The 24418-nt window shown below is 39.2% G+C and overlaps 1 protein-coding gene across 2 annotated transcripts; it reads left to right on the top strand.

Moving 5' to 3' along the window:
- Positions 1–15198: 15198 nt before the first annotated feature.
- Positions 15199–24418, top strand: ftr83 (finTRIM family, member 83). 2 transcript variants are annotated; one of them, XM_062988728.1, is made up of 8 exons: positions 15199–15825; positions 17872–17967; positions 18430–18663; positions 19899–20058; positions 20283–20339; positions 21171–21260; positions 22182–22254; positions 23701–23789. In XM_062988728.1, exons 1-7 carry the CDS (start codon positions 15250–15252, stop codon positions 22241–22243), a joined length of 1275 nt encoding a protein of 424 aa, XP_062844798.1. In that variant the 5' UTR covers positions 15199–15249; the 3' UTR covers positions 22244–22254; positions 23701–23789. The 2 variants fall into 2 exon arrangements, with proteins under 2 accessions (XP_062844798.1, XP_062844797.1); XM_062988727.1 differs by lacking the exon at positions 22182–22254 and having other exon boundaries at positions 23701–24418.

Below are 24418 nucleotides of genomic sequence, written 5' to 3'. Positions count from 1 at the left end.
AAGCCTTAAATAAATTATAGATATTAATATATAGTTGCTATATATATAGTTGACTATAATTAGTAAGTTTTAAATACACAAAGTGTAAAAAATGTACACAGGAAATCAGGGTTTTGCATTATTATTGTACAATTATTTACATTTTTTGTTCACCACACAACAACAACATCAAAAATCCCAAATGCTTTCTTAGGGAGGGGCTTTACTGATTTAAAATTTGGCTTAGGATGGGGCAGACACAAAGAAGGTTGGAGTGGACAGTTCTTCACTGTGACTCAGATTTAGCTGTTAGGACAGTATGAGAAGACTTTTTCTACTGTGATAATGAAAGTACCAGTCACTGTCCAGGCTTGTGTAATTTATTATAAGAGGACTTTGGACTTGTGTGCATATTACAGAAATGTTACTGATATGCATCAGCTAAAAATGTGGATGTAATATTTTATACTTTGACAATAAAGACATTACAGGTGGGGGTTAGTTATATAAATATAAAATAAATACAAATATTAATAGTGGCACAAAGGTGAATAAAACATGGGCCCTGAGGACCTGGGTTTGATAATCACCTCCAGTCAACTTCCAGAATGTGAACTGGCAGCTGTAAATTGCCTCAAGGTCTAAATAAATGTGTGAATATTTGAGTATGTGTTGCTTTGCAATGTGTTGGTACTCTTTTATAAGCGTATTCCTGTCCTGCATCCAGTGTTCTTATAGTTAGTGAAAATATTTATTACAGTCATTTGAAATTTTAAAAGAAGATAACTCAGTATATGCAAATGCAGATCCCATATATAATCATACTGTTATTATCATGACAGAGCAGGCTTATTTGGCACGTTTCGATATTTGTTATGTATCACATACATGATACTACTTGATAAACTATACCATGCCAGCTAACCCCATATGCTGAGCAATTGTGTTTACCCCCATTTATTAACCCAAAACACTTGGATGTTATCACTAGTTCTAGGCATAAGCTGACAAGACATTAGTTTGGGGTTCTTCTGAATAAGAGAATTATGAGGACTGGCTTCTTTAATTTTTTCCTAGTAGTAAGTGAGTAAATGAGTTACTAAGTTGGTGAGCGTATGATGCCATGCAATGGGCCGTTGCCCTGTCTACAGCGTAATCTTCCTTGGGCTCAGTGTTTCAGGTAGGCTCCAGACTTAACGCAACCCAGATCAGGATAGTGTTGTTACTAAATAATGGAATTAAAATGATTGATTATTATTTTTATTATTATTGGCTAAATTATTATAATTGGCTAAATCTTTTAAATGTTCTCATTTGACATCATAGTTTTTTTAATCACATTTTAGAAATGACGTTGAGGTATAAACCTCCTCTCCGCCTCTTACTACAAATTGTTGTGTCTCACATTCCTCGCATGTCTTGAGCATAAATTTCTGTCATGTTTTCACGCACCTGAATGCCAAAGAACATTCTGCACGTCATGCCACCGTGATGAAGCAATCTCAGGGAATGTATTTGTGTCATACTGATTGCCAGTCTACTGTTTTATTAGTATTCTTGAGATTAGTTTCATGCTTGGCAGCTCATAGAGGTCGCCCTCGACCTTTTTTTCGTTTCACCTGATACCTCGTTTAGGAGGACCATTGATACTTTCTTTAGCTTTTTAGGGTTTGTATGATCTGCCACATGATACTTCGAAAGGCATTAGTTTCAATGTTCCACCTCTCATTTGCATGTCTACTACAAACACAATGCGTCGTCAGTGAGGATGGGCTGAGCTTGGATGCACCCAATTTGTTTTATTCTGTCCTAAAAGAAACAAAATTGTGTTTATCTAATTATTTGGAGTGTTTTTACTTTGTAAATCTTCTTTTAATAAATGCATGGTGATTATTTGCTGCTTTTGAGCTTTAGAGCTTGGATAATCAGTTTAAAAGTGCATTACAATCCAGATATTTAATTTAAAAGTGCATTAAAATCCAGATATTTAATTTAAAAGTGCATTAAAATTCAAACTAAAGTACACACACTGCTCCCCCACCCCTGTTATGATTTAAAACTGGTTTGGTCAGCACCAGGTGAGCATGAACTGACACATGTTAAATTTTGACTGGCTGCACAAGACCAGTTTCGTCAGCTCCACCCAGTAACCTGACATCACTGGGTAGACGGTTTCGCCTCGCTCCTTATTTGGAGTGCTTTCTGATAAGCCAGTTTCTCTTTCCTTCCTTTTTTTTTTAAGTTGATCAGATTCCAGGAAAGGCTGGCGCACACAGCTTTTCCTGCGATTGTCTGCTTGTGACTGCTAAATAACTAACACAGAGCCAGATGAAGTCTTCTCAGGGTGGAGACGCTTATCTTCTACTCGGAGACGTGCACTATTAAATCTTCAAAAATGGGGCCCTGGGTGTCTGCATTAATTACTTTTAGTTTGATCTTTATACAGATCATTATAATAAACACATATTTTCCTAAACTACAAACTTAACTTCAGCAAATTCACCACAATACACATTTCAACTGGGCATCAGTCAAATTCTTGTGGTGAGCTTAAGCCCAGAGAAGTCAGCTTTGTTTCTTGGTGTTTTAATACATGGCATTTGCTGTGCATGTGCAAATGCAGCTTTGACTTGCATTTATGGATGCAGCCACAAATGGTCTATAAGAAATCCAGACATACATTGATATAAATCACAGACGTGTGGTGGCATCTTGTGAATTAAAGGTTGTGGGCATCCAGTGGTAGTTTTTGTCCATTTCCTTTATGCACACACATTTCTCTAAATTACCTGAAGTTTTTTTTTATGATATTATACACGGTAGAGGATGAAATTCCTCATTTTCCTTCAAATGTCTTGCTGATTAAATTTTACCAATGCTTTTCTTTTAAATCCAAGCATTATATCATTAACTGTTTGAAATGTCTTTTTAATTTACCTTTCTCACTTTTTTGGAACATGTGCCTCAATTTCAGAATTGGTGTATCCTTTGGAATTGAGATTTGTAAAAAAATCTTTCGACTTTCTATGTCTTTACTTTACACATTATTTATTCACATTTAATGCTTAAAATACTGTCATTCTTATATCACATTACTGGTAGTACCTCCTTTTGCAGCAAAAAAATATTTCCTGGATCTCTTGATCAGAACTGCAGTACAAGCTAATTTTTACAGTTCTGAGATTTCATGTATAAACACACATTTTTAAGTAAGGTCGTTTTGAAGAGGACTCACCGAGTTTCATCCAAAACAAACTTTTTTTTTTTTTATTGGATAAAGTTCTCCCCACATTCCAGTCACAGACAATAAAACACACATAATGCTAGAAAATGAGACAAATTAACACATACTTCTTTGTTTAAAAAAACTTTTATGGTTCCACATTATTCTTGTTCAGTGTTTTGGCACATAAACTGTGACTAACAGATTTGTTCAATAGATTTGTGCTGTTCTTGTGCTATAATCCTTCTTCAGACAGCACTGTGCTTTTAATCTGATATTTGCACCTTTGACACCTTTTACTAGACAGAGCAGCAGGACTGAACTGTGTGGATTTGTGAACCAATGACTTGTATGCTGGTAGTGGCATGGTTTACATATTTTTCCATATTGGACTGTTGCTAATATGCTGTGGCATGAAGGTGAATAGGGCAGTTCATGCAATATTAATGGACTGAAAGATTTTTTTATCTGTTGTTCAAATTTGATCAAGTGGGACTGTTGCTGTTAAAGGAGGGTCTACTGGTTAATAAATACAAGGTTCACATAATTTTTAGCCTGGAATGTCAATGATTAATCAATGTGATCTATACGGGCTTGAGAAAAAGTACATTTGATTATTTTATAAGTTTAGACAAAATTTGTTTTCTAGTATTATCAGTTATCAAGTTAGATAAAGTTCTGACCACAATGCATTGTAATTCAGGTAGAAATGCAGACTTCAAAAGAATTCAAAAAGGTTTTTTTTTAACTCTGTGTACAAATTAGATGGCACTAGATGCATTTACACAACATAAGCAAGACCTGAAGCAGTTTGGGACCCTGTTAGACAAATTCCATTCAGGAAAGTTTATGCCCTCTTGTGTACATTACAGGTCAGGGGTCATGTTTCAGTTTGCCAGGGTCAAATGAAGGTTACAGAAGTGAGCCTGCATGCTATTAGTGCCATTAGTTCTCCGAAAGGGCGACCATGTATATATGAACTGTGGGAATGCATAATGTGCATGTAGAAAAGTTTGCCTCAGCCCTTGCTGATCACCGGTGCATGGAAACGAGGTATTTACAAGTGTTTCCCTCTAACAATGGTTACCTTTGTCAGCCTGAGCCAAGATGTCAGTCTTGGCCAAATGTTCATGGTGCGTGTTGCTTGAAGTTTGGAGAAACGCCAGGTCGAAGTGAACAGGTTGCATAGTGCAAATGCAGCAGAGGGAGAAAAAAATACAGGCCGGACCAGGTCTAATGGACACAGATGCTTCTGTTCATTTAGTGGAGCCAAGCTTTGGATGTTTTGGAGGAATGGAAAGACAAACACCTGCACAGTGAAACAGGCTGTTCAGTAAAAAGAATCAAAGCCTTATCTTTCAATAAAAACAATCCTTTTGTTGCGTAACTTTGCAGAATCATCTGGGAGAAATCCTTCACCATGAACAAAGAATGTAGGCATTATGTTTAATTTATGATCGTGTTAATGGTGGGGGTCAGGATGTTTGTTTTCGTTGTTTTGTTTTAGTTACAGTTTTTCTAATATTCTGACTGATTTTATTGCAACTTCTATTAGCACACAATGCACCCATTGAAAATAACACCAATAAAACTATACTCTGTTATTAGGGTGTGGGCAGAAAAGCCAGAAAATCTTTTCTACATCAATTTGCCTTAATCTGAGTGAGGTTCACATTCTGGTAGCTGTTAATTAAATACAGTATGCTGGGATGAACCATTATTGTATCTTTGGTGGTGTTTGCCTCAAAGAATATAAACACTGCTTTAGCAATAGCTTGTTGTTTAATGCAGGGTCAGTGATTTATAAGTCTATAATAAATAATAATAAGTTTAATTTATATAGTGCCTTTCACATACCCTTTCACATGGCAAGGCCATGAAGGTCTTTAAAAGTAAGCAGAATGGTGGAGGATGGTAGTGATGTGGGCAGACTGTTTAGTAGATTTGAGGACTCTGGCTGCAAAGGTGCCACTCATTGCGTAGTTTGGCAGCTGTGAATTAAATTGTCGATTTAATTGAAACCTTTTCTTACATTTGGAGGGACGTAGAAACCGGGAGGGACAGTGGGGAAGTTTCCCCTCTCCAATATTTACAAAGATTGATCTGCTTCCGGGCGGCACGGTGGGTAGCACTGTCGCCTCACAGCAATAAGGTCCTGGGTCTATCCCTGGCGGGGTGGTCCGGGTCCTTTCTGTGCGTAGTTTGCATGTTCTCCCCGTGTCTGCATGGGTTTCCTCCGGGGGCTCCGGTTTCCTCCCACAGTCCAAAAACATGCAGTCAGGTTAATTGGAGACACTGAATTGCAAAGTGAATGGTGAGTGTATGTGTGTGTGTATGTGTGTCTGCCCTGCGATGGACTGTACATCATGTTGTGGTGTAAAAAATAATGGTAATAAATAATAAATAAACTAACTAACACCACCTCAATATTAACATATGAACTAATAGACAGTGTTCAGCTTTCTCCTTCACCTTGTACTCTTTTTTGCATGAAAGCACAATTTTGCATGAATGACGGACTGCCTGTGCACTATAGTACAATCCCAGCATTTTTCCAGTCATGACCGTGTCTGTCTGCTATTACCTGTCTGATATTGTTGCCTGTTATTGTATTTGTGCTTTCAGAACTGTGCAGGTATGCCTGAAGCTGTTCTGAACTCATTCAAAATTATGTAAACATGGCTTTAGCTATTCCCTATTTTAAAAGGTAAGTTGGCATTCCGGTGCTCTGGTTTACCTTTCTTGTGTGAAGGGTGCAGCAATGTCTGGACTGAATCCTGTACCAGAAACAGAAAAATGAATCAAGCTATACTGTGAAGTTGATTTCAAGGCAAAAATTCCAATTCCAACTAATAAAATAGATACGTAGGTCGATAGGTAGATGCTAGTGTGAATGTAAATACTTAAATTTTGTACAAGTGCCACGGTCGATTTAGATTTTCTACTAAAGTGGGTTTTAAAATTTAAAATAATCAATTAAAAGTGTGACATTTACCTGACAATGCCCTGTATATTGTTATGCTAATGCTATGCTAATACTAACAGCTTTCTTTCATCCATGGCACTATAACACTAGCTTGACTGTAGACTGTGTTACCCATGTTCCAGCAGCTTTTAATTCATTACAAACATGCTTTTAGTAGTTATTGAATTATATATGTTTATCTGGACAAATGTACCCTCTGCATAAGGTGACAGTTTGGGTGTTCTTTTAGTCCTTGACACTATAACCACTGTTCCATGTACTTTATATGGGGTGCAGCCAAACTAACCCTATTTGTATCTGCACTGAGGTGTCACCAGCTGTTTTTATGATTCTCTTTATTATTTTCTCTGGTGGTCTGATTCAGAAAGCTTCCTCCTCCTGCATCTGGACTGTTTGCAGTGATGTTTGGACTGCATCCTGTAACAGGAAAACAGAATACAGACATGGATAGAGCTATACCCTGTTGTTAGAGGTGTGGTTTCAATGCAAAACACTTTTCCCTACTACACAAGCTAAGATTATTATACTGGCACAGAAAAGTCTCCAGCTCGTTTTATTATCATCTTAACATAAAAAGCCCACGTTAAACTAGAAGCACTTTATTACATATTCTAAACTCTTGTGTTAAGAATAAAACTGCCCAACCCTGAAGTTGAAACTACACATCTGGGCAAATAAAAATGAGCCGAACCCAAAATTCCTTTTACTGGTTCTAACAACATATCATTTGTCACAAAATGAGCAAGAATTAGGAAAATGCATTCCTGTGATCTCTGTCACCATTTCTTTACCACTGCTTGTTGCTGCTGTAAACTCATTCATTAATTCATTGTCTGTTTAACCACCTCATTATTGTGGTCAGGGTCACGGTGGGTGCATTTCACTAGGCGAAAGGTAGGAAACACGCTGGACAAGTCACCACTCCATCACATGGCAAACACACACACACACACACAGACCACTAGGGCAATTTTGTATCTCCAAATAACCTGACTGCATGTCTTTGGACTGTGTTGGACTGTGGGAGAAAACTGGAACACCCGTAGGAAATCCATGCGGACATGGGAAGAACATGCAAACTCCACACAAAAACAATCCAAATCACTCCACCTGGGAATAAAACCCAGGACCTTCTTGCTACCGACAAGACAAGGCGACAGTGCTACCCACTGAGCCACAGTGCCACCCTCCTGCACTGAACTACATAGATTACAGAATTTTTATATGCAAAGTTAAATTCATATCAAGATATATGTTTGATATAAAACTAACACAAGTATGCCTATTTAAAAATATGTTCTGACTCTTTTTTTCTTAAAAACTTTGTGCTCTTTTGGATTTGGCCCACTTATCTCGCCCAGGAGTGTACACCACACAGTTCAGTCATTTTCACAGCTACAGTAGATTAGATGCAAGGCTGTTGGGGCCTGCCAAAAAAGGGAAAAGATAAAGAGCCGGATCATGTTCTCACGGTGTAGTAACCTCCACTGCAGTCTGAAGGTGTTGCAGTAACAAGAGAAGCAGTTCCAGTTACACTGCAATCAGCAGAGACAAAGAGACCATTTCAAAAATGCTGCCTGCAGTTTAGTGGGTTTTAAAAATAGAATTGTGATACTTTATTAAGCACATTTCTGTATGTGTTTAAGTTTCTGGAAATAACATATTGTTTGTTGACTATATGGTGTTTGTATTTTGGGTGGGGCAGTTTATATTAATTACACAAAGGATGGCATGGCTAAGTTCCTAGGGACTTTAATTAAACCTAAACACATCAGTGAAACTGGTTTAATTTCACTTCCCTAAAACATGCCAGTAGGTAAATATACTATAGTAAACTGCCCCAAGGTGTGAGTGACTGAATGGGTGAGAGTGTGATGCACTGTGATGGATTGCTTCATCACTCCTTGCTGCAACGATAAGAATGCAGCTTGCTCTTGCATTGCGGTATGCATTGTGTTTGACACGTTTTGGAACTTGATTAAAACTGATCTTGTGTAGTTTGAAGCATTTGCATACTTGTGGAAAGTACAATCTTTTTAAGAGTGTACAGTTTAAAGCTGACTATCTAGTTACCCAAGGTACTTTTTGGGTACCACAGTGGTGCATGGTAGTACACAGCACAGCAACATGGGTCATGAAAACCTTTCATTTGCTCCTAGGTGTGAGTGAGTAAGTAAATGTGTAAGTTTGCTCTGTGATTGATTGCTTCCCCATCCAGGTTGTATTCCAGCCCTGTGCCCAAAGTTTTCACGTAGCATCTGATTCGACGTGCATTTACAATATAGCTTAAGCTTTTCGTACATGAAACTGCTACGTGCTGACCAACAACAAACATACGAGCTACCCAACTGATTGCACAACAAGGAACTAGTCAGTGACATGCCTGTTTTATTATGTAATAAAGTACCGAAATGTATGACATCCTTGACTTGGTACAGATTTGTATGGATTCTAGAGAGCAGCTTAAAAGCAAAGCAAACCTTTTCCATCACATTTGCAGAACAGCAATTAGTAATTTTAAACAGATATAAGTCAAGTCAACTTTATTTATAGAGCACTTTAAAAACAACAACAGCTGTGACAAAGTGCTGTACATAGATAATTATAAAACATAAAACAAACACTAGAAACAATGAGAAGTCTCATGCTGGATTGAAAGCCAAGGAATAAAAATGGGTTTTAAGACTAGTTTTAAAAATAGCCAGTGAAGAGGCCTGTCTAATATGGAGTGGTAGGTTGTTCCATAATTTAGGGGCAGCGATTGAAAAAGCTCTATCCCCTCTGAGCTTACGCTTTGACCTTGGTACCTCCAGGAGCAGCTGATCAGCTGACCTGAGGCACCGAGCAGAAGTGTGGGGATGGAGCAGTTCAGCGAGGTAAGGCGGGGCAAGTCCATTTAAAGATTTAAAAACAAACAACAGAATCTTAAAATGTACTCTGAAATGCACGGGCAGCCAATGGAGGGAGGCCAGAATGGGGGTTATATGCTCTCTCTTACGTGATCCCATTAAAAGTCGGGCCGCAGCATTTTGCACTAACTGGAGACGTTTGAGGGAGGACTGGCTGACTCCAAAATAAAGTGCATTACAGTAGTCCAGCCGAGATGTGATGAAGGCATGGATCACTGTTTGAAAGTGCTCATGTGAAAGGATTGACTTCACCTTTGCCAGCCAGGGCCCAAATCAACAGGAGGGGCTTCACAGGAACCACTGGGACCAAACACCATCACTTCTGTTTTCTTTTCATTGAAATTCAGAAAATTTAAGGCCATCCAGGCTTTAATGTCATTAAGACATAACAGAAGTGGCTTAATAGAGAAAGCATCTTTCTTCTTCAGCGGGACATATATCTGACTGTCATCAGCGTAGCAATGAAATGAGATGCCATGCTTTCTCAAAATGGAGCCCAGTGGAAGCAGATAAAGTGAGAAGAGGAGGGGTCCTAAAATTGAGCCCTGTGGAACCCCATACGGCAGGGGAGCTGGGGAGGAGTCTGAACCAGCAAAACTCACACACAAAGTTCTGTCCGTCAGATAGGACCTAAACCATTCCAAAGCACTACCACAAATGCCCACTAGGTGCTGCAACCGGGAGACTAAAATGTTATGATCTACCGTGTCAAAAGCCGCGGTTAGATCCAACAGGACAAGGATCACATGGTCACCAGAATCATTGGCCAGGAGGATGTCATTGAAAACCCTAAGCAACGCTGACTCTGTGCTGTGCAGGGTTTTAAAACCAGACTGAAAGACCTCCAGGATATTATGCTCATCCAGAAAAACTTTCAGCTGAGCATAAACAACTTTCTCCAAGATCTTTGAAATAAAGGGCAGCTTGGAAATAGGCCTATAATTAGCCAATACCGTGTGGTCAAGGCCAGGTTTCTTAAGCAGGGGTTGCACTACAGCATGTTTAAAACTCACAGGAACAACACCAGAGGATAGACTCCTGTTAATAATGGCCAGAACCTGTTGCCCTATACTATGAAAAATCTCTTTAAAAAAGTGAGGAGGCATATCGTCACAGGGAGAACCAGAAGGCTTTAAATGGCCTACCACATCCTCCAAGTGCGACAGAGTCACCGGCTCAAAACTATCAAACACAGTCAGGCAAGGGACAGAGTCAGAGGGGTCGAAGGCAGGAGCTGTGGTAGGAGCTCGTGCTGCGACAATCTTGTCAATAAAAAAGTGCAGAAAGTTATCACACATTTCAGGGGATGCTTCTGAACAGATGGGCTGAGGGGCCTTAAGAACAGAGTCAATGGTTTTAAATAACACCCGTGGATTATGACAATCTGCCATAAGAATAGCTATTTTGGGGCAACTCCTATCTGATAATGCCAAAATGTAAGTCATTTATACCCATGAACAATACAAGTACATTTAGCCACTAGCAGGCTGGCTTTTACCTGTATGCTATTGCTACTTATGTACAATGCTTATATTTATGAGTGTATATATATACTGTATATATTTGCATATTCATAAATATTCTTCTAAAAAAGCATTGCAGTATTCAGAAGAATGTCTGTATTTGCAGAAAGTGATTGCGCTTTATCAGAGTAGAACTGTGTTTTATCACTCCGCTTCACATGATTGTGGAGGGCTTGGCAGCAATAAATCAAAGAGGCCACAAATGCTTTCATAAATATTTGACGAAGGCAGTAAGAGCTTTGTAATTTACAGTATTACTTAACATTTATGACTCTGTACATATGTATGGTTAAGTTAATTCTTCTATACTGTTTCGTAAATGTAAATTTTTCATTCTAACCATAGTGCTTTATGCTGATGTGATTTAGCAGAAATCTCAGTCATTGCTATGATATTTTACACACTCCTGGTTTATAGTTAACAGCACTTAAATCTGTGGTACAGGAGTAAGATTAGGAGTTTATGGCATGTCGTGCTGATATCATACAGACCTGCACTATGCTTTAGACTCCCCTAGGCAAAAAAAACACATAATCCTCCTTTTCACATGGTGAAAACATCTCTTTCCAGGCCTCTCTTCTCTGAATTGTAGTTATCTGGCTTATCAGGCCAAGGTACATTCTTGACACATTCTGTGCCCTGCGTTGAGACCCTGTACAGAAACTCAATAACCCATCATGGTCTATAAGCAGGGGATGAGTTTGTTGTGCTCTCTGAAATGTTTCCCAGCTAAAAAAAAAATCAGCTCTGAATATTTACCAAAATAGTTAGATAGGATTCATAAGAGTTTTCACTGGAGCCACATTTGGAAGTAATAAAAATTCTTAAAAAAGGAGTGGAAGTAGAGGTTGGGCATAGTTGGGGAAAGGTGTGGAAGAATGGATAGGGCAAAGTTTACTGGACAAAAGGTCCACTAAAGTTGGACCCTTTGACATTTATTTACCCTTTTATTTATTTATGCTTAATATTATTTAATAAAAAAGAATACAACTGCTTTTTCATTTTCGACTTTATCTATTAAGGGTGAAAAAATAGAGCTTATCTTGGAGACACTGAATTTAGAATTATCTTGTTATAAATGCTGATTGGCAGATGGAACCATAAGTTAGAGAAACTAATAATATTGGAAAAAAGTGTGCAATGCAGTGCATGCAGGTCCATATCACCGCCTAGCCAGTTGATAGAACAATTAAGATTCAAACTTGGATCTCTTGACCAGTTACAGCCATGCAATAGCTTGAGTTTATTAAGTAAATTCTTTCTAGGGTGACATGCATTAAAAGGTCACATACTAAATGGATATCCATCACAGAAACCCCCAAAGTAAACCATGATGCTTTGGATTAAGACACGATTTTAGCACAGGGGCCCCTTGAGAATGCAACTCCCACAGATAGTGCAGCAGTGAGGTCATATCTTAACAAAATCTCTACTTGTTGTGGTCAGTGGGGGAGGAAGCATTAGGACAGCAACACTAATTAGTCATATTGTCAAAGGAAATACTTCAGCACATGAGTACAACCTTTTGCAACACGTAGCCCACCCAACTGATGACAATACCAGATCTGATTATTGATACCAGTTTGTTTAGCACTACATTTACATTTGCAGCATTTAGCAGACGCTTTTATCCAAAGTGACACAGTTCTGTGACAGTATATTGTCTAAGCAATTGAGGGTTAAGTGCCTTGCTCAAGGGTCCAACAGTGGTAAACTGGCAGTGGTGGGGCTTAAACCAGCAAACCTTTGATTACTAGTTGTGTATCTTAAACACTAGGCTACAACTGCCCAATTACAAAATACCAATTACAATAACAATAAAAATACCAATTACAAAATGTAGTCAGTGTTGTTATTGGTTAGCTATTACACACCTAAAATCTAATAATTATGACTCAATTAATGCAAATTTGCACACTGAAAGTAACAAACCAACAGACCTGCACTATTTATTTATCTCCAGTATTATCTTAGTACTTAGTATCTTAGAATACTCTGATTCAACACGAAGTCAAGATCTAGTCTTGGGTACGCTTCTTTTCCACAAAAATAGTCAAAAATAATACCAGAAAATCAAGGTACAAACAACTATGAACATGGACATCAGAAGACCCACTACCTTGCCAAATCGGAAGCCCACTTTTCAAGTGTACACATCAAAACGCATTAGGGCATGCAGTACCACCAAGACCCACCAGGGGGGCACAGCTCACAGGTGGAAAAGCACGTTTTAAACATAATTAATATCAAGTAAATGTGCACAAAATGGGTGATGTTCACATGCAAGAATCTTGACACATATTCCTGTACTGAGAGAAGAACAGAAAAACCTGTTTTACCAAAAACTCACTTATTATTAAGAGCAAATGTACAGACGTCAATACATATGTATGCAAAACATGAAATTTTCTGGACTGCAGTCATTCTTCCAAGGTATTTGTAACTGAAGCCTTAGTTTTATACCAAAAACAGCAAACTATTACTCAGTGGACTAACTTTGTGCATTGGGGCCTTCTCCAAACTCCCCCACAAAGATGGCATAAAAATGGTTAGAATGCAATTGTATACTATAGCATTAACATTCCTTTTACTGGAACTAAGGGTCCCAGTCCATACCAAAACAAACAACACCTCATCATTATGCCTCCTCCACCAAACCTAACACCTGACACTGTGTTAACAAGTATCATTCCTCCACGCATGTCAATCCCAAATACATAATGATTCCCTAAAGAGAATATTTTTTCACTGCTTGAGTCCAGTGGTGGTGTGCTTTAATCCATTATGCCATTGCTGGGGTCCTTGGCCATGGATACCTAATTCATGAAACTCCTGATGAATAGATTTTTGTCCAGATGGTTTAGTAAATACTGCTACAATAATGATTTACTGAATACATAATATATCAATCCAGCAAGTCAGCAGCATTTCTTGACTGAGATGTTTTTGGATGTCCAGAGTACATCTGTAAATGCAGCTATGAACAGTGTTTACTGACAACAGTTTGTCATACTATTTCTGAGCCCATGTGTTGATATTCATCACATAAGCATGCTGCTTTGTAATGCAGGACCGTGTAAGGAATCAAAGGTCACAGACTTTCAGTAGTGATTTTGTCTTTGCTCTTAATGCAATGTTTTTTTTTCTGGGTTCCCAGAATCTTTAATAAATCTATGCACTGTAAAGGATAAATACATACTTTATGCTTGACTGCAAACAGTGTTATATGTGTTTGAGCAGCCTCAAAATTATGGCAGACTTGTTTTTTTGGGGGAAGGGGGGCTTCAGTTCCAAGCACAATTTCTTTAAACCTTTGTTGACAGTTTGTGTTTCATGTATGCTCTTCCATGTATTTTTTTTTCCAAACAACATGAGGAGCTGACGTTGCTTGAAATGGCTCCAATTGACAGTCCTAACTGGTTCCCTTTTTCATCACAATGCTTGTTGTTTAATCTAATGGATGTAGTCAAATTAGCACCACATATATGGGTATGGAAAAACCACCAGCTGTAGAAAAATTATAACCAATAAAATTGTAAACAATAAAAATAGAAATTAGAGACCATGTCACAGGTTTAATGGCATAATAGAACTTTGTTGTTATAGGTATGTCAATCTATAACAACCCAAATGTTTAAAATAATTTAAATTCATTAAATAATTTTAGACTAAAGCAGTCCCAGATGAAAACAGCAGAAACCACTGACATCCAGAGACTATTATGACAAATATATCTATGGTATAATATGGTCAGTTTGTGGACCATAAGTGGACACTTATCCTAACTAATTTGTTCTGGTGTTTCAGCCACACCCAGTGCTGACAGGTTTATAAAATCAATTATATTGTCAACAGTTTGGGCCTTCAGTTTCAGGTTGGTATAGAGGAACTCCAGTGCCCTACACAGAGCCCTGACCTCCTGACCTCCTGACCTGACACCTTTGGGATGAATTGAAATGTTGATTGTGAGCCAGGTTTTCTTATTCAGCATCAGTAGCAGACCTTACACAGGCTCTTTACTAATCTAAACGGGCACATATTCTCACAAACACAATCTGAAATCCTGTAAATACCTTTACAAAAAAGTGGAGACTACAAAGGGGGTGCCCAACTTGTTATTAATTTTTTAAGTTTTGGATTACGATGTCTATTAAGCTCACATACATGTGACTTCAAATGTATCAGTAGAATTTGTAATCTGTGTTACCCTTGGACAGACAGAAACCATGTGGGATATTTAATGTGGCATTTTATTCATACCTGTGCCACAGCTACATAAACTCGTAACAATAGCTGGATGTGTGGCTTGTTTATAAAAATGTCATACAGATGATGCAAATGTAGCGCTGGTAGAAACACATACTTCACAAGGCACACTGAAACTTGCTATCATAGATTTCATTCATTCTTTTCACCTTTCCTTCATACTATTCTTTGATTGATGCCTGGCCGCACTCCCTGCCACTCCCCTTCACGTTGTACTAGTTTCTGCTCAACCAGTTTGTCCTCCCACTTTACCTGCCTGTTGACTATATAAAAAACTTCTGTGTTGCCTTCGTCTCACTTTGGCCGAACTCTGTCACAAAGGCACACAGGTCACGATCCGTTCCTCTCAGTTAATCAGTGGTCATGTCGTTCGACCAGGACATCTGCTTTCTCTGCAAAGAAGACCTCAGGGACCCTGTGTCCATTCCTTGTGGCCACATTTTCTGCTCCATTTGCCTCAGAACCTATTGGGACCATGCAGACCATACGGGTCAGTACCTGTGCCCACAGTGCAGGGTCAGCTACAACAAGAGGCCTGCACCACGTCGCCTGCAGACCTCAAGGAGTTTGTCCGCCGTTAAGCTTTCCGAAGCCGCCCCTCCGGCCCCTCCATCTCCAGATTACAACTATGCCGGAGCAAGAGATGTGGCGTGTGACATCTGCATTGGAAAGAAGCTTAAAGCTGTCAAGTCTTGCCTCATGTGCCTAGCTTCGTACTGCGAGAAGCATCTAAAGCCCCACTATGAGTCTGCTACGTTCAAGAGGCACAAGCTGGTGGACGAGATCGGGCATCTGGATCGGCAGATTTGCCCTCAGCACCAGAAGGGATTGGAGCTTTACTGCCGCACCGATCAGATGTGTATCTGTGTGTTATGCACCGTGAAGGAGCACAAGGGCCATGACATGGTGTCGGCTGAACAGGAACGGAACGAGATGCAGGTAAGTGTGAAGTGAGAGAGAGAAGTCATCAGTAATGGTCTGTTTGTTTTCAGTTAATGATCCATTATACCATGTACAATATGTAGCCAAAAGTATGTGGACCTTCCTAACTGGTGTATAAAATCAATTATACTAAATAAATTACATGCATACAACTTTGTGGCAACAATTTGGGAAAATATCTGAGCCAATATGCATAATAAATAGGCCATAAAGCCATGGTTTAATGTGTATGTAAGAAAACATCCAGTAAGCAGCAGTTCTGTAGGAAGGAATATCTGTGAAAGAGGACAGAAAAGGGATGGCCAGACTACTTCAAGCTAATAGCAAGGCTATAGTTACTAAATTACCCTGTTATATAACTGTGGTGATCTGAAAAGCATCGCCGAAGGCTTAACACATCAAACCTTGAGGTGACCAAAAAAGACCATAAAAGACCAATTGGGTTTTTTTCTTGTCGGACAAGAACATGTTGCTCCTTGTTTTTCATTTGATCAATTGATTAATCCAAATTTTCCAATCTTCAGTTGTCCAGTTTTGCAAAACCTATGCCCACTGTAGCCACTGCTGTTCTTGGCTGACGGTAGTGGAACAATATATAAACAATATATAACTTTAACTATATGACACCTGACCATGATCTTGTTGGAGATCCCATTTCAAAACCATGAAAAAATGGATTTAGCCCATCTGTTAAATGTGGCATTAACAGTCTCCACTCTTCTGTTAAGGATTTCCTTATGATTTAGGTGTTTAGTGGGATTAAGGTCAGAGCTATGAGCAGGCCAATTGAGTTTTTTCACACCAAACTCATCAAACCACTTTAATTGATATTGCTTTATGCACAGGGACACTCGGTGGGGAAGGGTCTTCACCAAACTGTTGCCACGTAGTTTGGAGGCATACTACATTATTTTACATACTTGCATTTTATACCTGTAAGCAACAGGTGTGCCTTAAACACCTGAACATAATACTTTAACTATAAAGTGTAGGTTTGTATTTCATTTCCCCCCATCAAACTGGTCTTTCACCCTTATTACTGCACAATGATGTTAATGTAGTAGCTCTCACAAGGAAATTCATTGAATATAAAATAACAACCCATAGGCTATCTTCTAAAACAAACATTTCAATGTTTGAGCGATCTCCACCCGGAATAGGATAAAGAAGTCGTCTGTGCAGAATTACTAGTGTGGGAAGGTTCTAACTGTTTTTCATGGCAGAATTCCTCTATTGTTTCTTTTCAAAGTGCACTCCAGTTACCCCACATGGATCCCTGTTATTATTTTATAAATAAAAAGAGTGTATGTGAATGTGTTGTGCTAAGCAGAACATTTCAGTCTGGGATTAATTTAATGGTGGCAAGTCAACATGCAAGTAGTATTTTAATAGTGCTGTAGGTTGTAGCGTCAACCCTGTACAATGTGTGAGTCAAATTTGTGTAGAATCTGTTTGGACCTTTACATACTGGGGGGTGCAAACGTTTCCTCCAGTCATCTGTGAGAAGTTTATCATGTTTTAAGAATCCCCAAATATTTGAGTTAGTTTGAACCCCCTGATAAAATAACAAGTGGATAAATAAACAGGTATTTTATCACCCACCTGTATGCAAGAACTGGAATTTGATTTCAGATGGTGTCTATTAAAGCACTAATGTTATGGCTTGCTGATTTTTGTTAGTGGTAAATTTGGCCTCAGTGGCCCCCTATAAAGACTCAAAAAAACCATGCAGTTATGCCCAGTGTTCTCAGTGGCACCACGTCTGTGAACTGGATAACCAAGTAATGAAAGAAAACTCAATAAATAATTAATTTTGCAACCCTCACCCCGAAAATGACTCTCTTTCTCAGCTTTTCTTATTGGGTTTTATCCAGGACCTCATTTAGAACCCTGCACAGAATGTTTTCCTGCCTTGTGCTCAGTTTTTTCCAACATAGTAAATAAATACGTTAGATGTACTGTACTATAATAAAGACTTTGTATAAAATGACTTCAATTCATTTGAATTGCAAATTCATCACGTTGCGGTGCATCTCTTTATAGCAACGTCTGGGTGCCACACAAGCCGAGATCCAGGAGAAGATCCACGACAGAGTGAAACAGATGGACGAGTTGAAGCAAGCTGTGGAAGCACTGAAGGTAAAGCATGATTTTTTAAATGAAATTAAGCCATTTAGAAAAGCCAAACTACTGACCACAGTGACCAAGAATTGTGAGTATATAAGGAAATGCATAATGCTTAGAGGTGGATTGAAACCTTAATACTTAGGGGCAATTTAGAGCAGCAAGTCCAGCTTCATGTTGGCAAATTAAAGTACTTAAAGGAAACTAAACACAGGCACTGAAAGAACAAATGTATCTCTTTAAAAAATAGGGCTCAAACACAGATTTCCAGGACCCACATTGATGTGTGGCATCAACCCCACTCCCGCTGTGCCATCTTGTTATAAACCATGGATCTTAAACTTATAATCTACATTAAATCTACATTAAATTAATCCAGATTTTCTTCTGTCATTTGCTCAACAAATAGCACAACAAATTTGTATACAATAGCAGTTACTGTACATAATAAATGATAATTGAATGTTTTCTCTTCAGAACTCAGCGACGAGGGCACTGCAGGAGAGCGAGAAACTTTTTGGAGACATGCTCCACAGCATTGAGAGGATGCAGCAGGAAATGGCTAAACTGATTTCATCCAATAAGAAATCGGCGCTTAATACCGCCGAGAGCCACATGGACCGTCTGAGCCAAGAGATCACCGACCTAAAGAGGAGAGACAACGAGCTAACTCAGCTGTCACGCACCGAGGACCACATTCACTTCATCCAGGTGTAATATAGGCCCTGTGTAACGTCTATGTGATTCGCAATGAAGAAGCTTGTGCTAGAACATAGTCTCCTGTTTGTCCATAATGAAAAAGAACATGGTCTCCTGTTTTTGCTTAATAAAAAATACATTTAAATGAAGGAAACTGGCACAGAGAAGTCACCAGCTGATGTCATTTATGAATATTGATAAGAACTAGGAGGCCATGTTTTGCTCTGGTGAATCAGCAGACTAGCAGGCTAGCTCATCACTGTGGAAGGTTTGAGCAATGCTACCACCTTGGCCGTGTGAGGTAGGAAAGGTTGGATAGAGGAGAAACCCAATTCGTGTGGGCGTGGTGCAAACTGCAGAGGAATTATAATAGGGAAGTGGAAATGACTAAATTGGGAGAAAATGCAAAAGCTAATGTAAATAATCAGGACACCAAGCCACAAACAATATAGAAGTTTCTACCAAGTTGTGACCAGTTGGAGCTTATCTCTCTCTTATTGGTGCCGGCACCCCCATAGACGATTGAGGAGTTGCTGAGGCTGTCAAGCGTCCCCTTAAACACACACGCAATCACTTCTTTTTACCTGCTGGGGGATGGTGGAGTGGGGGTACAGTAGTGCTTGTGGAGAGCCATGCACTGCCATCCGTGATCAGCCACCCAGCCATTGTCCCTTCCTCGAAAGCCAATCGTGTGTCTGTTTAGGCCAGCTGATAGCAGAGCTGAGATTTAAACTCCATGTTACAGAGAGGATTGAAAGACTCATTACATACAAGTTTAAATAAACATCTGAAATGTACACACATTAATGAGCCAAAACGTTTGGACCACCCGCCTAATATGTTGTCAAAACAGCTCTGACCCGCCAAGACATAGACTCCAGAAGACAATCAAAGGACCTCTGTGGTATCTGGTACGAGTACATTTACCAGCAGGTCCTTTAGCTGGTAGCTTCTGTATGGGTAAAATATGCACACATGCCCGGCCGTCTAGATGATCTTGGTGAACAGGACCAGTCGGCTGTCTTCCATTGCATTGTGGCTTGTTCCTCCTCGTACCACAGTCAGTGGGTAATCTAAAGGCCGTCTATGAGCACCATTTGCTGCTTTGGAGATACTTCAATCCAGTCAGTCATCTGGCCATAATAATTTGGCTCTCTGGTCTCTGTCCTGATCAAATCCTGATCTAATCTTGGATTTGGTGGTCCTAATATTTCAGCTGATAATTATGTGGTCTCTTTTTTTTGTAGAGTTATCACATGATTGATGCTCAGACAGATGCTGAAGAGCTGCCCACGGTCAGCGTCAACCCATACTTCTCCTTCGGCTCGGTCACTAAGGCTGTTTCTGAGCTGAAGCAGCATCTGAACGAGTATGGCAATGAGGAGCTGGTCAAAGTGGCCACCACAGGTCAGTTACAGCACTAATACTTTATTTAAAGGTGGCATTGATTACTTCTTTTTATTTAATTATATTTCATATTATTTAATTTGTTTACCAGGTATTTTGACACAACAAAAATACTGAGAAATGAGAAATGGACCCATATTTATATACTGTAATATTAATAAAAACACTGTATCTTCTTTTCTAGCATAGTACTCATTTATTAATGTCTCTCATTTCCTTTTCAGTGAACAAAATGCCTTTCTGTCAACTAGATGATCGAAAGGGGAGGAAGTCTATCAAGGGTGAGTTTGTCTGAATTAGATTATCTTGGTCTCCAGACCTGATTTGAAGATGCTGTTAATAAACACACAATATGACCAAATTTATTTGGACACCTGACCATGAGCTTGCTGGACGTCCCATTTCAAAAACAAATGGTATTAAAATAGACTGACCTCTATGTCATCTTCTCAGCTAGAACAACAGCAACTGTTCTGAGAAGTGGGAATTTGTGCCCAGTTCATTCCAGAGCTGTTCAGTGGGGCTGAGGTCAGGGCTCTGTGTAGGCGGCTGGAGTTTCTTTAAACCAAGCTTATTGTCATGTCTTTATAGAGCTTGCTTTGTGCACAGGGGCACAGTCATGCTGGAACAGGAAAGGTTCTTTCCTAAACGGTTGCTGCAAAGTTGGAAGCACATTATTTTCTTTATAGAGCTGATTTATTAAACTAGTTAGAGATTGTTGTGGCTGAAACACATGAATTCAATAATAAGAAAGGGTGTCCCAAAACTTTTGTCTATATAGTGTGTATATTAATATAAATGATTTTATGTTATTTTCCAGTCAACTGAATAGCTCATAAAGTGTAGCAAATTACTGTTTTCTTGAATTACTTGGCAATTACTGGACAGCACAGGCTTTTATTAACAGAAAGTACCCAGAACTCTTTTAAATGGCCTTTTGATGTCTACACACAGTTGAAGTCAAAAGTTGGGCAGAATTAATTAGTTTTGCCTTTTGCTTCAATTGTTTTTAGGCTTTAATCATCCATTCCTTTACAAAATTAGTGTTTTACATGAGATAATCATGGTCACTGTCCCGTTTCCTTTGCACTTACTCTATGTTTTGTCTCTAGCTGATGAAGTTGACGTGTCTAAGGTGCAGAGGACCCTAAGTTCAGCGCCTCGCAGCCAGGCACCTCGCACCAGGGACGAATTTCTCAAATGTAAGTTTTAAGAAACGTATTTAGGCTTCTTATACTACACATATTTACACAAAACAGGTCAGTGGGTAAAAGAGATGTGTACAGCATTCATGCAAGATATTACATAGGCTACCTAATTATATCTTCAACAAAGCTAAGAGACGTGCTGGCATTTGGCCCAGTCCTAGGCTGATTGTTGTGGGAGTAGTCCTGCAGCATTCCTTAGATACAGGATTTGTGCCTTAACGGACTGAAAGAACTTGTTGGGCAAGTGGGTGTATGGTTTGTTAAAGGAGGGAGAAAATTCCAAGAACTGGTGTGAAAAATTTGTGAGCAAACCTGGCCTGGATTCCTTTCTATTTTTCCTTTTTGCTGATGTATGTTTAAAAGTTCACCGCACCATGTTTTCCCTGGAGCTTGGTGCTTATTGTGACTCCACTCAGAAAGGAAAGCATCATACTTTTATTTGCATGGAAGTTCTTCCAAACTGTTTGTTGTTCTTCTCCAGCTGGAACTGCTTAGCCGAAAGGTTTGTTGTTCCTGTCTAACTGAAATGTACAATAAGGCCAGGGCTACAAAAAACACGCTCAACGTTTCATCTAGAATCTGTAAAGTTGCTTTGAAACAATGTCCATTGTAAAAAAAGCACTATAAAAACAAATTTTACTTGGCTTGACTTGTTACGCCTTGATTAGTCGTCATAATTGGAGTCACCACTGTACTCTCCTTACTTCATAGCATTATATTTCAAACGCTACAAATAAAAATATGAATAATTTTACCAGCTAGCACCAGTAATCAGGCCAGCTTTTAGTTAGATTAACACCTTGAAGGTTTGAACATTGTACATACAGGTAAGTAGCACAAGTCATTGAATTTCTGATGTAAGTGCATGGGTGTGGAGTCAGTCTGAATTGTGTACTGCCACTCTCGGCCCTCTAGATCAAAGGCGATCAAATGGTTCCTCAGACAGCCGCAACCTTCTTATGTACAACCAACTCTGAGAGCCAATGAGGTGGGCAGACTCTATTTTATTGCATGTTGGGTCTCTACTCATTAACCACCTTATATAGAAGTGCTGACCACCATAAAACAGCTTTTGCCCATTTGTCCATTCACCACTCTTCTCCTCTAAACTGGTAAAAAAAACAACAACAATACTGATTCCAGGTCAGCATTCCTATTTTAAGAAGCCCTGCTCTTCACCTCACCTTTAGGGTCTATTATGTCATTTAAGGTCTGTTAGAGTCTATTAGACATACTTTGGTGTTTTTTAACCTTTGTCTCTAACCAGCCCATCTGGTGCATGTGAGTAATTACCACAGACAAAATAATCAAACTGAAAAATAACAGAAATCGCGACTATTTGCAACTTAATATTAATAGAAGCCTCTGGACAGATGTTGAATTCTGTCTGTAAGGCTTGAAATAAATGAATGTTATGCACATAAAGCTATTAGGATAAGACAGACATAAAAGAATGTGTTGCTAAAGATATCCAGAAGTAATGCAGAGCTTTTACACTTTAAAGAGGTATGGTAAAATGTCTCCCAGAAATTGCTTCAAACAAAATCAGTATGATGAGCATGTTTGACTGGGTGAGATTGGTGTCAGTCTCAATAGTCCAGGGATGGTGGCTCGGTGGGTAGCACTGTCGCCTTAGAGCAAGAAGGGGTTTGATCCTCAGGTGGGGCGGTCTGGGTTCTTTCAAAGACATGCAAGTGAGGTGAATTGGAGATACTAAATTGTCCATGACTGTGTTCGATATAACCTTGTGAACTGATGAATCTTATGTAATGAGTAACTACCGTTTCTGTCAGGAATGTAACCAAAGAGGGTAAAACATGATGTTAAAATCCTAATAAACAAACAATAGTCCATGTGTTTTCATTCAACCAACTTGGCTGTGAAGGATCTTACGTTGAGGATTTGCTAAATATTCTGGGATTTTGATGTTAGCCTAGACAAAAAAACATTAAAAAACATGGTTAGTAAAACTACGTATCTGATATTTTTTAGGAGAAGGTGAGTAAAGTGTTGGCCCACCTGCTCAATGTTCTTTCTAAATAGGCTGATCTGACCAAAAACGTAAATATTCCTGTATAAGGTTTAGTATATGTAGTGTATAACCTCAAATAGTGGTCCACGTGTAGTCTCGTTTTTCAAAGCTAAAACTACACATTTGTAAAAGTACATTTCTAGTAGCATTATTTCAGTGTTCTGTTTTTTGTATACAGTTTAATATGACAGTTACACTGTGTGGTAATAGCTGCATGCTACAGATGTGGTAGATTGGTCTAAAAAACCCTGGAATATTTCTTTAAAGGGTGTTCTCATTTGTTGGATTTCATATGTCTGTCTTTGTTGTAGCTTGAGGAAATATGTACCATTAATACAAGTTACTCAGGCATGTCTAACAATGATTAACTCTCTCTTTGATGTTTTCTGCCCTGTTAAACAGATGCCTGCCAGCTAACTCTCGACCCAAACACAGCGTACAAACAGCTCTACCTCTCGAGAAGCAACAGGAAAGCTGCACTGAAAAGAGACCCCCAGTCCTACCTCGAGAGCCCAAATAGGTTTGACTGCCTCCCTCAGGTGCTGTGCAAGGAAGCCCTGTCCAGTGGTGCATACTACTGGGAAGTGGATTGGAGCGGAGAGGGTGTCTCCCTTGGCATCACATACAAAGGCATCAAGAGAACTGGCTATGGGGATTCAGCCCGCATTGGCTACAACCGTAAATCCTGGAGCCTTTTTTGCTCTGATTCCAGCTACTCGGCTCGCCACAGCAAAGATCAGGTGGAGATCAATGCACCCTACTCTTCTCGTATTGGGGTTTTCTTGGACTATGATTCTGGCACTCTGTCCTTCTATAGCGTGGCTGAAACCATGTCACTTATACACCAGTTTAAAGCCTCCTTTGCTGAGCCTGTTTATCCTGGCTTCTGGGTGTGGTATGAGTCTGCCATCTGTATCTGTCAGCTTTAGTTTTGCTGCATAGTCTACTTGGTTAGCTGTGTTTTGTACATGTACATGTAACATGTACATGTAAAAGTTTAAAACAGATTTTTTGGGTCTGTATTTTTCCTGTAATTAAGTTATTTACAGTGTGATATCATGGGCCATTAAATAAGTGACATTGTTGGCCTCACATTATTGAGGATTTTTATTATATTATT

Source organism: Trichomycterus rosablanca, chromosome 26 (genome assembly GCF_030014385.1).
Source record: "Trichomycterus rosablanca isolate fTriRos1 chromosome 26, fTriRos1.hap1, whole genome shotgun sequence".
Classification (NCBI taxonomy): domain Eukaryota; kingdom Metazoa; phylum Chordata; class Actinopteri; order Siluriformes; family Trichomycteridae; genus Trichomycterus; species Trichomycterus rosablanca.
The sequence above is the reverse complement of the archived record's forward strand: the minus strand, read 5'-3'. Positions and strand labels throughout refer to the sequence as shown.